Consider the following 16,423-nt stretch of genomic DNA (forward strand, 5'->3'; position numbering starts at 1 on the left):
GATTGGTTATCGTAAAAATTAGAGCTAATTTGTGCGCTGGATTGTAGAAATAGTTAGCCAGTCGGTATGTATACACTGTATCATCTAGACGCATTGTAAATTTAGTAATTTTTTTAAAGAAACAGTCAAGCGCTTGTGCGTTTATTTACATAAAGAGGTCAGCATGGCTTCTTCATAGCCAAAAAAAATAATTCTCAAAGTAAAATTGATTCTTTTTATATGGCACAAGTTGTATCTAGTAAAAACATTGTTCTTATATATAATTTCCTCTGTTTTCAAATAAAAAAGGACACACTTGAACGCTAATAAAAGAACTGTTGAAAGTTAAGTGTGTTCAGACCTGGCTTAGGAGGAAAAAACGAAGGAGGAAGCCTATAAACCAAGGACAGTTAAAAAAAACTTTAAGAAACCTACTACAATGAAGGAATACACATAGTTAATGGTTTATTGTGTTTAACATGATCAAAGTAGTGTGTCTGTACCACGGATATATTCTTGTTTTACTTAAAGCAAATTACCCTTCAAGCAAGGCAACATTTGACCATTTACCCCCATGCTTTGAAAAGTGGGGGTATTTACCCCCATGGGTCAAATATTTTATATAACGCTGATTACTCTGAATAAGAAGAGTATTGTTGCCATGACCAGAAAAAAAGGTATTTAAGGTTTTCAAACATCGTTTAGGTGTCGTTATAATCACGTATAAGGCCTCTCGTAAAAAATCGAAGCTTCATCCAAACAAACTTAAAATAATGGTCTGTGTCCGATTTCTCATTGATATTAACAGGTTACGAGACGGTAGTCGACAAACGTGTTGAATAGCATTTGTCGCGGAATAATCTTCACGAGAAATATATTGATCGGCCCTTAGAAAGTGTCACTCCATATACTTATTTGGTCAAAGTCAGAGTATTTCTTTCAGTATATACACCAGATTACCACTTTTGTCGTGTAACTGAGGTATTCCGCATTCTTTGAAATCATCGATAAAAGCGCGCTGCTCTATCGTCTCCAACGTGACTATCTTATAGTCGTGCATGTATGACGTCCTGTTTTAGCACTCGTTATCAAACTGTATGAATTAACGGCGAATTAAAAGTAAATACAGTGCTCATGAAAGAAAAACAGCGATTCACAAGGATAGACCCAAATACTACATCATGTACACCAACTGTAGAAACTATTAATAAAACAATTGTTTTAAATGCAGACAAAACCAACATAAACACCATTTGAACCCATTTATAACATTTCACACGCTTACGTTATACGGTACGTTGAAGGCTGTCTATAATATATGTAATTGTATGCATTACCCAAACAGTAAAGCAGCAACCACATGATGACATTTGAATTCCATTATTGGACTCTCACATGTCGATGATTGTATCACGCCGTTGTCCTCTGGTTCAATGTGAATCTAATGAAAAATATATAACAAAATCTGAAAGAGGCGACAAAACGAAGACGTCGCAACGAAACAATTTACATCCACAAATGAACATCGTAAGAGACGAAATGAACATTACAATATACAGAGAAATATAGATCATCGCGATTACGAGTACGATTAACATTTTGTTTTATCATAGTAATTCGGATGTATATCAACCCTAACTAACCGTAACATTGTATGATGTATTTCATCGAAGCCTGGACGCTGGCACGGATTACACGCAGTTCGTCCATAAAGAATTTCAATACCCTGTCGCTTTCAACCGATGCTTCACTCGTTCGACTTAATTTAACATGCGATTCGACGTAGTTAGACCAGTACATTATTGATATAGCCGTTATGATTTTTTGTTTGTACCCGGAAGTTGGAGATCTCGTGAAATATCGGTGGTCACATGACGAGACTTACATACCCAATTATAGTATTGTTTTGTTTACCGCCATATGCTGAAGCTCAATTCAGACAAAACAGGGTTAATACTGTTTAGATCCAGGATTCCAAAATGGACAATTAACAGCAAATGGCATCTGTGTTTAGGTCTAAAGATTTCGAAATCTAAACGCGGACCAAAAGTTCAAGGTCAAGGTCACAGGGGTTAAAATTTTTATGCGCATGGAAAGGTCTTGTCCAGATACACATGCGTACCAAATATGAAAGCAATATCTGAAAAAAAACAGACGTTATGAACTTTTTTTGAATCGCGATCGCAGATTTCGAAACCAGAACGCGAACCCCAAGTTCAAAAATTCCATGCGCATGGAAAGGTGTTGTCCACATACACATGCGTACCAAATATGAAAGCAATATCTGAAGGGACACAGTCGGTATGAGCCTTTTTCGAATCGTGATGGCAGATTTCGAAATCTGAACGCTGACCTCAAGTTCAAGGTCAAGGTCACAGGGGTAAAACAAATTATGCACATGGAAAGGTCTCATCCAGATACACATGCGTACCAAATATGACAGCTATATTTGAAGGGACACAGTCGGTATGAGCCTTTTTTTGAATCAAGGTCGCAGATTTCGAAACCTGAACGCTGACCTCAATTTCAAGGTCAATGTCACAAGGGCAAAAAATGTATGCGCTTGGAAAGGTCTTATCCAGACACACATGCGTACCAAAATGAAAGCAATATCTGAAGGGACACAGTAGTTATGAGCCGTCTTCGAATCGCGGTCGCAGATTAGGAAGCCCTAACGCTGACCTCAAGTTCAAGGTAAAGGTAACAAGGGTAAAAAAAAGCATGCGCATAGAAAGGTGTTGTCCAGATACACATGCATACCAAATATGAAAGCAATATATGAAGGGACACAGTAGTTATGAGCCTTTTTCGAATATCGGTCGCAGGAAAATCTCTGACCCGGCCCCATCCCAACCCCCATAATTTTTTACCCAGGGTTCAGATCAAACTTCCGTCGCCATCACCGTCGCACATATGCTCATAGTTACCATGTGTGTAAGTTTCAAGGTTTTAGTGTTAATAGTGTAGGAGGAGATAGTGGCCAGGACGGACGGACAGACGGCGGAGACAACCACATAATCCCCACTTTTTCTCAGAAAAGCGTGGGATAAAATTAAACCACCACGAATCATTACCAATTCTTATCGGTTTAATCCCATCACACCCGTGTTAAAGAGCTTCGCTTACATCGGTTGCAATACCGGATGAGTTTAAAATATTGACCCACATATATCAGGCATTGAACGACCAATCACCATGCTACATTGAAGAACATGTCAATCGTATATAGACCGCAGCTTGATTTAAGATTCAAAAGTGACCTTTTGACTCTTGTGGTACCAAGATCCTGTAAAGTTACACACTGTTATCGTAGCTATGCAATTGCGACTCCAAAGCTTTGCAATGAGATACGCTCCCATTGGGAAAATGGAATTCTAGCACACATAATTATTTAAAACAAATTCTAAGCATGAATATGCACTTTAACTATATTGCTATTGTTAATTTTTTGTGACAGTGTGATGAATGAATATTTGTTTAAATCTTGAGCTCAAGGATAACCCGTTAGAGTGAATATTTACGCATTTATTTCTAATAGAGGAGAAAAAATACAACGAACCCGGGAACGGATTTCTTGCATCTCAAGTCGGGTGTTGGACGCTTTTCTGAAAGTTCCAGTGCCCCAATCGAAAATCTAACCACGGAATTCAAGAAAAGTAGTCAGGCATGTTCATATTTTTTGCGTGTGTGAATGCTGCTGTTTTTTCAGACATGTTTAATGCTTCGTACATTTGATCCACCTTGTTATGCTCTCTGTTATTTGTTCTATGTTAGGAACCACGGCATTATGATCATTAAGCGAAAGATAACCGATTTAACCCTTTCCCACTCAGAAGCAAAGTTAAAATGGCTAAGTGCAAACAGCATAAAACCAGAACAGCCTGCGAGTATCACGCAGTCTGTTCAGGTGTTATGCTGTTTGCTGCTAATCAGTATCTAAAGGTTGGACATGACGCCCCTACGACTTGAATCTTGTAAGACAGGTTTTTAATAAAACTTAACGTCCTAAGGGAAAACAAATGCGTTAAAATACGTATCTTAATGGTAAAGGGTTAAATCTTTAAGCGAGATACCGCGACAACCTACACTGCCCATGACTGGTAGGCGCACGAAGCAGTAATTATGGAACTATAATGTTTTCAAAGACTTATATACAAACCTGCATATTACACAGTTTATCTCTTTAATCTTTGTTTCCCCACCTCCTCTACGTTTGACATTCAGCGTTCAACATTGAATCTGCGCACTGAAACCATACATGGTGTATATCGCAATCGGCGGTCTGCTACTCTCGCAAACTCACAAACCTACCAAATACAGCTCTGACTATCTCAAAATCTGAAACCAAAACGAACGGGACTCTCAGCATTTTACAGCTGTTCGTTGAGCCAATAGTAAGCACGTAATTTGTCATTTAGAATGAAAATTAGTTAAATTATAGCGAAAGATCAACTAAAAAAAACTTCACTAACTACATGCTATGAATACACGTATACTTCTTTCCAGCATCGCTTTAGTAGACGATTTAATCATCGGTGTTTCTGCGTAACTTCGTTGTCACCGCGACTTTAAAAAGCAGCAGTTGAAATATAAGCATATTCTGAACACACGTTATTTAGGACATAATCGGGTATGCACGAACAACGCCGACATCTTTCAACCGCATGCATGCATCTGTAAACTATTACAGTGCAGGGGCAAGAAATCACTGATATGAACATTTGAGACAAAATTCGTAAGTTCCAATGAGTATGATAACACAAATGTGTGAATACCATATCGTTATGAAAGAAATACTTCGACCAAGAGCGTATTGCCCATTTGATAACTGGATAGATTTATGACAATGAAATCACGCTAGTTGTTTCAACGTAGATTGTTTGAAAAGTAAATAATAGTTTTAAACAATAATAGAAATTACAAAGGATGTTAAAATACCTTCATCAGGGTTGCCACTTAACTTGAAAAGTCAGGGTAATTTGATTTTTTTTCAAGGTCAGTGAAAAGTCTGGGAATTTTAAAAAATGGTCAGTGAAAATGAAATTTTAGAAAAGTCAGGGAAAAATAAAATGTTAGGTAGATGCATAAGTTATTTAGTTGCTATGGCAGTCTTGAGGTATCATTTGTTTTAGTAGATTCAACAGTATACTTTTTTATTTGAAATGTTTTGACTATTTCTATGTACATAATACATTAACATGTGTAAAGCATGTTCAAAAATGTAAATTTACATATTTGTTTTATCTATGATTAATTTTTTGTGTCCTTTAAGGCTGAAAGGCTTTGCAACCCTTGCCTTTAGAGCTTATTAATTCTATATGTTATGCTTTCCAAGATCATTAGAGATGACAGCATGAAAGAGCTATACAAACATTACTTATTTAATTCACTTATCAAGAAGACCTGCTTCTGCTCCTAACTTCATGATTTTCATGTATGAACCTACCATATATCACACATCACCAATTGAATTTCTCTTTGAGAAATTGTTTTTGCACTATAATGTTTGCCAAAGACCATGGCAAGTTGAAATAATCATTGGTACTAAGTTCTAACAGTTAAGTACATTAATAAATAAATTTACTTCTATTAACATTTCCCATTACCCATACTCAGATGTATTCACCTATGCCTGTGTCTAGATGTTCAAGAATGATCACAACATGTAATGGATATTGTATATGGACAGTTTTTTGTATACTACTGTATTGCCATAATTAACATCACATGTATCTACCTATAGAAGTATGTTTTGTTAATAGATTTTCAAACATAATCATATTATGTGGTGGTTGTACTTGCATAACTTTTTATCTTTGGTTTTGTGGTATTTACTATATAGTCTTGCATCATGCATAGTTTAGTGCGCAGGTAGAACTGCTTTGTTATTTGTATGGATTTGGGGGAGGTGGAGGCCGAATATGTCGCGAAATTAGTCAGTGAAAACCAAGATTTGGTCAGGGAAAAGTCAGTGAAAAGTCAGGGAATTTTATTTCATCAGGTTGGTGGCAACCCTGTTTATCCTTTTCGTGTTTGCTGAGTTTGTTTGTAATTATGTCATGGCTTCAATGCCTGAATGTAATCTAATATACACGCAATATTGTTTACATGCAATTATAATGTATCTTGTCACAAGTATATCCTCGTTCATTGTATTTGAAAAAAATAATGATAAATGTTTGTACTGCGACCTGGTTCAAAGTTAATTAAAAGTCAATATACACCTTTAGCTTGTATACGATAATTGAAGCCAATACAGTAATAAACGCAATTTGAATGTAATTAAAAAATATTTATTATGTCTCTCACGGCTGAGTGTTATTAAAATAATTTTCTATACTTAGGTTCCAATTTTATTTTAAAAGTATGCTTTTCCAAGACCAAAATAAAGCTCCCCTCGTTGAAAATATATCGCTGTGTCATTTAATAGCAAATACACATTTACACTTACGGAACGCGCTATGTAACTGAGGATATTTGAAATCACTTGTTACTCAATGATAGAGGTGTCGTTGAGCATGCAAGTAACATCCTCTTTACGCCGATTGGTATTGTACGCTTTAAGGCCAACTTTAAATGGGTTATAAAAAAGAGACTCGTCTGTTAAACATGTATCCATGTCTATAATATTTTTAATGAGTCTTGTTTTGAGAAAACTGGGCTTTATTCATGTGCGGTAAAGATTAAAGGTAAAAAGGGACTTCCTTTAACGAAAAATACCATTAAAGTGGAACGTGTTGTCCCTGATTAGCCTGTTTAAAGTGCACAGGCTTATCTGGGACGACACTTTAGGCACATGCATACTGCTCAGTTTTCTCAGAACACGACTCTGATAATAAGCTGATTACTTGTTTACGCTCATTATTTGGATAAATAAATAAATATATATTTGGATAAATAATTTCTTGTGTGAGTTTACTTCTATATTTGCACACATTTGTAACTATGAGAAAGATTTAGTGATTTTTTGAACCTTAAAAGAAGATCAATGTTGAATTTGTAGTACATATTCTCGTACTCATTTACTTCCTTATGACCCGTACGAAAATATTAGACAAATTCCGCCAGAAACTAAGACGGAACCCACCCTGAAAATGCAAAAAATCTGTTTTTCCTGCTAGCAATAGGCGGACACTGAATTCTGAAATAAATCCGTCTAAGCAAATCAGAATTCCGCCTTAATCTTAACAGGAAAATGGACCCTCTAAGGCGGAAAAAAGAATGGCGTATTTTTTTCCGTGTTAAATGTGCGGATTAAATTACTTGGCCCTTTCACTTAGGGGGAGTTTTTCACTTTGATATATTTTGTAGGCGGAAATTTGAACTTAGTTTTTGAAGTGTCAGGCGGATTTTCAACTTAGACTTTTGGACAAGGTGGAATTTTATATTTAGAAATTATTCTAGATATTTCTATCTGACTAATAAGCTAGATATTTAATGTCAGTGCTTGTATACAGAAAAAAAGCAACCTCTACAGTTTACTTGAAATTAATCATAAACCCATTACAAACAAATCCTGCCCGCTTGGTACTTGTAATTTAAAACTACATCTTTCACTGCCTGCTGGGATGTGTATAATCTCTTCTGATTGGCTGCTTACAGATTGTGAGCCAAATTTGAATGTGAAAACAGATCCATGCAGGCTCTGTTACTCAGACAGGCTTGAAATGTAGTTTCAAAGCAATGTTTGGACTTTTTAAAGTTGAAGTTTTAACAATATCCTGCAATGCTGTCTTTGATGAGCATTTTTTAAACAAATAAGTAGAATGTGGAAATGAACATTTTGTGTGTCAACAAAAAAAAAAGAGGAATTCAGTGAGTTATGAAGTGCATGGCGGCCTTTTGGAAATGCTTTAAACTATAAAACAGGTTTGTATTGTTTTTCTTTGCATCGTTTTTTTTTTATAATTTTATGTTAAATTTAATGATATTGCTAAAAAGTTGCAAATATCTGTTTTGATGGGTGATTATTAACATTTAAAATAAATGATGAAACCAATTATCGTTGCAGTTAGTTCACATAAAAGACATAAGTCAGACAAAAGTTGGGTGGTATCTCTATCTTACAAAACCAACATATATAAGTTGTAAAAATCAATTGCTTAATCAGTGACCAAATGAAATGGCAATGTAACCAATACTAAGATTTGTTTATCGGACTACTCTGCCACGAAATTAGAAGCAAATTGTTTCAATTACAAATATAAGAAAGCTATTGTTTTATCACCTAAAGGTGTGAAGCAAAAACTTAATATAAAGTAGTTTGTAAGTTGTAACAAAATCAACATTACAGCTGATTCTCTTTTTATCTCACACCCAATGAAATGACTCATATGAAAAAATGTCAAATTTATTGTATGCAGTGTGAAAAGCAAAATATAAAGAGAAGCAAGTTGGTGAACCACGTTGCATAAATATAATTTAAGTTGTAATTTTAGTAGATCCTATATGATCATATCATTCAGATTGACTAAACAAAATGATTTTAAAATAGTAATTTGTATTGTTCTGCTTTCAGCGATTGTCAAAAAAGATTGTGTAGCAACTTTCCCCTGACAACGATCTCAGTTGGTGCAGTTACAGAGTGATGGTACCTGACACCAGGGTCAAGTTTTGGCAAAAGAAGAGCTGTAAAAGGGATTTTAATCTCAATATAATAACTGTAATTTCTTGAAACATAAACTTACTTTATTTACTGTTCTTTTTATGTCATATAACAGTGATACATTATAATGTGTGTTGTATATTCTAATATAGGGATTTATTTCTTAACAGAGTATATTAAATTATATTATTGACTGTCAGTATATGAAACTTTGCTTATATATATATATATATATATATATATATATATATTTATATATTTATATATATATATATATATATATATATATATATATATATATATATATATATATATATATATATATATATATATATATTTATATATTTATATATATTTATATATAATAAACGTGTCATAATATCATTAAATACAAATGTTTAATATTTACAGTCTGTATATTTTAAATTAGAAAACTGTAGTTCTACCTGAATCTTTGATGTGTTTTTAATTTCAATTTCACCAGTCTGTGCAGGACTTGAGTTTCCTATTTAGACTGTAAACTGCGGAGTTTTTTTCTGGTTAAGGTTTTCCGTGTAATTTTTCCGCCTGAGCACAGACACACAATTTTGCTGCTAAAACCTTATTACGCCTATTAAGGCGGTTTCCGTTTACCTAAGCGGAAAAAATTAGCAAATTTCGAGCCTTTTTCTCCTTAAGGTCCTGCTAAAGCACATATTACGCTTTAAAGTAGTAAAAGACGGAAACCGCCTTATTTTTCTGGGTGGTTTTCACCTAAGGTATTGGCGTACTTTTTCGCACGGGGACTTACTTTGATATATGATAACAATTTAACATATTGTATTTAATTATGCAAAAACTATTTCATAAACACTCGATCTGTTGAAAAAATACAATTGTTTTCGGTATATAAAGGTGTTCTTGCAAAACAGGTTTCATGCAGTCATCCCCTATAACATCCAAAGATGCTGAGATGCTTATCTCATGATTTCAAAGCTGGGCAACAATTTGTGAAAAAATGTCCTTTTTTTCTTTTGCTGATGCTTATTATTAAATTACTGTCCTCATATTTCTTTTATCCAAAATATAGCTTTTTCGCAACGGGTAGCAAATGTCTATATTGAAAAACATAAACACACACTTACAAAACTACATGTAACACATGTATGTATATATCTGCCGACATAACAAACCCTTTCTTTTCACAAAACATTGTTAACAACCCTTGCTTAACGTTAATACTACTCAGGTGTGTGACCCAGGGCCATCATGTCCCTCTTGTTAATATTTGATAGTATCTAAATTTTCGGACACGAGCATATTTAATTTTTTTTAAGTGTCTGAATACTTACGGTACTTTATAGTTGATTCCGAGTAATATGACCTTCCTCATATTATTGACTGATTTAAGAACTTCCTGTTGACCGTGATATTAAAATATATCAGGCAACGTTATATAAGGTAGATATCGATGCGGTGGTATGATAAATATTTTTAAGGAGCAAAAACCTCCCATTTAAAAATGCAACGTTTCAGGTTTCCTTTATGAGTGGTATCTTTCGTTAACTCTTCCCAAAATAGTCTGTTTTATGTAAACCTAAGTAGAGAATCAATAAGTTAAGACATGGGGTATTTCAAAGCGCCTGTCTTCTTTTTTATACCGACATACAAACTTGCTGATTGATTATTGATTTGTTGAAACCTTACACTCACATGACAGATTTGCTTAGTTACTTCTGTTTACGGGTTTGATCAAAATAAATAAAACTGCGGACGTTATCTAAAGTTTATATTGATAGGGTTAAACTAGTTTTAGGTTGCTTGAAATAATCGAAAGTATTTAATGTGTTTTTGTTTGGACAATATTTCTGTACGAGAAAAAAAATTGAAGTTATCATTAAAGTGTGGTCTAACAGGATTCTTTTTTTAATACTAAATTTCATAATGGCGACCTTTTCTCAGTCAACTGTGGCTAAAGGCTCTGATTCATTTACAGAGTTTTGTTGTTCGTCATGTTTAGAGCACAACGTTGACCAGTGGGCAGAATTTTACTGTAATAACTGTAAAAAATTGTATTGTGCAAAATGTATAAGCATGCATGGTCAGTTGTTTGAGAAACATGTGACATATGGAAGGGGAGACACACATAAGTGGCCAGTGTCAAAGGAAGTGGAGAATTCCCTTTGGAAATGTGTCTATCATGTGGACGAGCATCTAAAATGTTTTGTAATGACCACAATCAGGTGTGCTGCACTAATTGTGCTTTCCTAAATCACAGGTAATTGAGTTATGTACTTGCTTTCAATTATGCTAGTAATAGACCATTCATTGTTCAGATCAATCATGTAGCAGATGTTTGTTGGATTTGGTGGAATATCCATTTTAATTAACGAGTGATAATAAACAAGATGTGTTTGTGAAACACAATGTCCCCCTATATGATGTTTGACCTTGAAGGATGACCTTGACCTTGTGAAGGATGACCTTGACCTTGACCTTTCACCACTCAAAATGTGCAGCTCCATGAGATACACATGCATGCCAAATATCAAGTTGCTATCTTCAATATTGCAAAAGTATTCATAAAATAAGCAATTTGGGCCACATATATTTGACCTCTGACCTTGAAGGATGACCTTGACCTTTCACCACTCAAAATGTGCAGCTCCATGAGATACACATGCATGCCAAATATCAAGTTGCTATCTTCAATATTGCAAAAGTAATCATTAAATGAGCGATTTTGGCCACATATATTTGACCTCTGACCTTGAAGGATGACCTTGACCTTGACCTTTCACCACTCAAAATGTGCAGCTTTATGAGATACACATGCATGCCAAATATGAAGTTGCTATCTTTGATATAGCAAAAGTTATTGCAAAATGTTAAAGTTGGCGCAAACAGACCAACGTACAGACCAACGTACAGACCAACGTACAGACCAACAGACCAACAGACCAACAGACAGGGCAAAAACAATATGTCCCCCACTACTATAGTGGGGGACATAAAAATGATATTTTTGCGAGTGGAGAAGCCATGAGTTCTTTTTGGCTTACAAATGAATATATATATTCTTTCCACACCATACAAGATCATTCTCCGTTGGGCGCTCAAAAAGGTTATTATATGTATATTCAAGAGAAGCTTATCTGTATGTTTTTGATAAACATTAAATGCAGAGTCATCGCCCTTGGAACCAGTGATCATTTTCACTGATATTTTTCACAGTTTTAATCAGGGAAATATCAGTTTTATGTCACTGATATTTCTCTGTAAACCATCGGGAAGCATAAAATTATAACAAAAGTTATTTACTTTGTGTGTGAATATTAATATTTTGAATAAAAGTACAAAAGTAACTAATATTAAATATGTGTCTTTCGGTATCTGTATAAAAATTAATACATTCCAAGTCTAATACTATTACCTGCAAAGAGCATTTTTAAAAACAGAAGATTCCTAAAACAACCAAAGCTCAGTCATATTTGTTCATAATGACCATTTAAACAACATACAAATATAAAAGTATTGTTTTCCTTCCAGACAATGCACTAAGGTAAGCCTGATATCCGAGTTAGTCAAAGAACCTTCACCTGACTTACAGCAAGTATAAAAAAGATTCAAATTATTCTGGAAACACTAAAGAAACTTGAGAAGGACTGGAAAACCAACATGCAGTATTTGCAGGTCTCATACAACAAACACTTACATGAAACACGTCAAACACGCCAAAAAATAAATACAATTTTAAACGAGATTGAAAAGAACACAATAAAAGAGCTAGATGATAAGATGACCAGTCTGAAAGCTTCTCTCAAGACTGATTTGGACAATAGCAGCAAGTTTAAAAATGAACTAAAACAACTCAGTGACGCGATACATGACATTATTAATGAGGGCAAAGCAGAACTTTCATTTATTGCAAGTAAGAAATGTCTGGACAAAATTAAGCAGTCGGAAACTTATATGGAGGAGTATGCAGTTCAGGAAGAAAGTTTACTCACATTCCAGGCTGATATTGATATTGAACAGTTCGTCTCTAAACTGTCAGGCCAGGGAACGATTGTTCTCAGTTACCCAGATCAGGCATTCACTGTGCAAGGAAAGTCAGAGTATGATGTGGGAATACCAAGTGATTCATTTAGCTGTTAAATTACTGCTCTCTTCGTTCTCTCTAGTGATCAGATCCTTGTAGCAGATAATAATAATGAAGGTGTAAGGCTATAAGATCTTTAATACCAAGTAGTCGGGGACACTGTGATTTAAATGGTCGCCCAAGTGACATGTGTCAAATCACACCAAGTGAAGTAGCTGTTACTGTGAATGAGGACAAGACACATGAGGTCCAGTTTGTCTTAATGAATGATAGACGGCTGGATAAGGCCAGGACGTTACAGTTTCAACATAAGTGTAATGGTATTGCTCATGAAATAACTGAAATACCTGTATCTCACCAGTGGCACGCACTTGTTAGGTATTCAATGAGTGGAGACTTGTTGAAAACACTTTATAAGGATACATCAGGTACATTTATGGGTTATATTATGGTGTTATTTGGAATGTATTTACAATTTTCCAACATTTTAATTTCACTTAATACACTTACGTATTCCAGATTTCATATAATAAAGTTTCAAAGTCATGAACTGAATTACTTGAATTTTGCATTTTGTAAATGATCACTACTAAACAATTACCAGACAAATAGTCCTTCATTGGAAAAGTTTCATTGGGACGTTAATATTGTATTAAAGATGGGGCTTTATAAAAGACAATTTAAAATAATGCCATGATCATTATAGTGATGTCGGCATGCTTTGTATCTTAGGTAAAATATGTACAGTGTACCAGTATTATTGGGAAAATGTTATTGATGTGTTCATAATGGGGTATATGCATACAATAATTATGCATGCAAACATTTTTCATGGTATCTAAATAGTTAAAACAAGCATACTGTTATCAATTTGAAAATAACAAACTTAAATAAGACGTAAGTGTCTTAACATAATGGTTCTGCAAAGAATCAATTACATGGATACTGTTCTTTTTTTTTTAAGTATGGAGGTGTGTAGTGAGTCCAACAGGTGACAAGATATATGTCACCAACTGTACCAATCACAAGGTCCTCACCCTGGCTAGAGAAGGTACAGTTCTCTTTACCTTTACCTTTACCGACCCAGACCTAAAATGGCCAGGGGTGTACATTCTACAGTTCTAGGACAGGTACTGGTCTGTGGAAGGGATTATAACACTCTCATGCATCTGGATGGTGAAGGCAAGAAGCAGCTCGCAACTCTTGCTACCAAGAGGGATGGACTTAGTGACCCATGGTCAGTCTGCTACAATAGGAGCACAGCCTCAATCATTGTGGGACAATTAGGGTGCAACAAAATCATGGTGTTTAAAGTACAATTGTTTCATTACAAACATTTTGGAAGGTGTACGTAAATTATGAATTCATGGTGACACCAAACTCATATTCAGTGTTAGGTTTCTTCATTTAACTCATATGGATAATGTATTATGTTGCTTCAGAATGTTAAATAAGGAATTTGTTAGCAAAAGTAGTTTCACAATAACATTCTTGGCAGAATGGATTTAGTTTTAATGTTTTATTGCATTGTTCTCACAGGATTTATTTTATTGCCACATAACTTTACAACATGCTGTCATCTATTGCAAGTCATCGACTCTTATTGCTTGTATGATTATTTTTTTATTTGAATTGCATATAATGAGTGTATTGTTATAATATTAATCTTTATCTTGAAATTGTTTAGCATACATGCATACATGATTTACTTGCGGTGATTTGTTATGCTTTACTGACTAAAATATTGTTGCTGAACTCTTTTGCAAAGTAAAAAGAATTGCAGATTTTATATTTTCATGTCATTTTTAACTGTCACTATTTGACCTGTTCTAAGAAATATTTAGTTACATCGAGTAACTATTATGTATTGAACATATTGCTTCCATAATTGTTTAAAGTTGGTGTTTTTTAATGACAAGAATACGCGTATTTATATATGCCATATCATGTCTTATTTGCCTTTTACCTTCCACTATATCTTTCTTAATAAATTAACTGTTACTTGTTTGAATAAACGCATATTCATTCATTCAAATATTTCTACTTAGTGCCCAGGAGACACTCGTTTTGTGTATTTAAGCATCAAATTTCCACCAATATTGTATGATATGTTTATGCATTTAAAATTAATGCTTTATTATTTGAATGGCTTTTCAACACTTGAATGGCAAACATTCATTTGAATATTTTAATGTTAAAATAATTGTGTAATCCCTATGTAACCATATCACAGTTATTTAAAAAATAAATTTTATAGCATGTGTGTACAGCTTGGTTTGGTTATTGGAACTAAAGTTTTATAAATGATGAACAAATACAAGGGTCATATTGGAATATATTATATGAAAGTATCATCCTGAAACTCACAAACTATAAATACTTCAATTAGACCCATTTTAACATTTTCAAATATTGTATTACATTTTTACCTCCTGTCATCATGAAATGCTGAAAGTGAGTTATTGCGGTCAGTATACATGTATTTCCTGAGTATGTCATCACGCTCTGTGCATCTTGGGTCATCACTAATTATCTCATTTCCACTCAAGTAACCACATTTTTAGCTCACCTGAGAACAATGTGCTCATGGTAAGCTTTTGTGATCGCTTTGTCCGTCGTGCGACGTGCGGCGTCAACATATACATTGTTAACACTATAGAGGCCACATTTATTGTCTAATCTTCATGAAATTTGGTCAGAAGGTTGGTCTCAATGATATCTTGGACGAGTTTGAAAATGGCTAAGGTTGCTTGAAAAACATGGCCACCAGGGGGCGAGGTATTTTACCTAAAATGACTTTATATGGCAATAGTATAAACCTTGTTAACACTCTAGAGGCCACACTTATTGCCCAATCTTCATGAAACGTAGTCAGAAGTTTCGTCGCAATTTTATCTTGGACGAGTTCGAAAATGATTCCGGTTGGTTGAAAAACATGGCCCCCAGGGGCGGGGTATTTGTCCTTAAATGGCTATAGTAAAACCTTGTTAACACACTGGAAGCCACATTTATTGTCCAGGGGGCGGGTCATTTTTCATTATATGGCTATAGTAAAATATTGTTAACACTCTGGATGCCCATTTATTGTCCGATCATCATAAAATGTAGTCAGATTATTTGTCCCAATGATATTTAAACGAGTACGAAAATGTTTCCAGTTGGTTGAAACTCATGTCGGCCAGGGGGCGGGACATTTTTCATTATTTTGCTGTAGTAAATCCTTGTTAACACTCTTCTAGCCACATTTATAGTCCGATCATCATGAACCTTGGTAACAAGATTTGTCCTAAATATATCTTGGACGAGTTCGAAAATGATTCCGGTTTAATGAAAAACATGCCCCCAGGGGGTGGGGCATTTTTCCTTATATGGCTATAGTAAAACCTTGTTAACACTCTATAAGCCTCATTTATTTTCCGATCATCATGAAACTTTGTCAGACGATTTATCACAATTATATCTACGAGTTCGGAAATGGTTAAAGTTGGTTGAAAAACATGGCCCCCAGGGGGCGGGGCATTTGTCCTTATATGGCTGTATATGGCTATAGTAAAACCTTGATAACACTCTTGAAGCCACATTTATTGTCCGATCTTCATGAAACTTTGTCACAAGATGTGTCCCAATGATATCATTGATAAGTTCGAAAATGGTTCCAGTTTGTTACAAAAACATGGCAGCCATTCGGCGGGGAACGTTTCCTAATATGGCTTTAGTAAAACCATTTTAACACCCTAGAGGCCAAATTTATGGTCCGT

General features: G+C 34.7%; 2 protein-coding genes across 3 annotated transcripts in view; both read left to right on the forward strand.

Annotated features, from left to right (window-relative positions):
* LOC127851823 (zinc finger protein 260-like) overlaps positions 1–14,374 on the forward strand; it is a 78,780-nt gene extending 64,406 nt beyond the window's left edge. The window contains exon 4 of the mRNA XM_052385750.1: positions 13,630–14,374. Coding sequence (XP_052241710.1) covers positions 13,630–13,790 — 161 coding nt within the window. The 3' untranslated portion in view covers positions 13,791–14,374. The remainder of the gene's footprint in view (positions 1–13,629) is intronic.
* Positions 1–16,423, forward strand: part of LOC127851848 (uncharacterized) — a 425,589-nt gene that overhangs the window by 176,245 nt on the left and 232,921 nt on the right. The window lies entirely within an intron of this gene.

Source organism: Dreissena polymorpha, chromosome 11, assembly GCF_020536995.1.
Source record: "Dreissena polymorpha isolate Duluth1 chromosome 11, UMN_Dpol_1.0, whole genome shotgun sequence".
NCBI classification, from domain to species: domain Eukaryota; kingdom Metazoa; phylum Mollusca; class Bivalvia; order Myida; family Dreissenidae; genus Dreissena; species Dreissena polymorpha.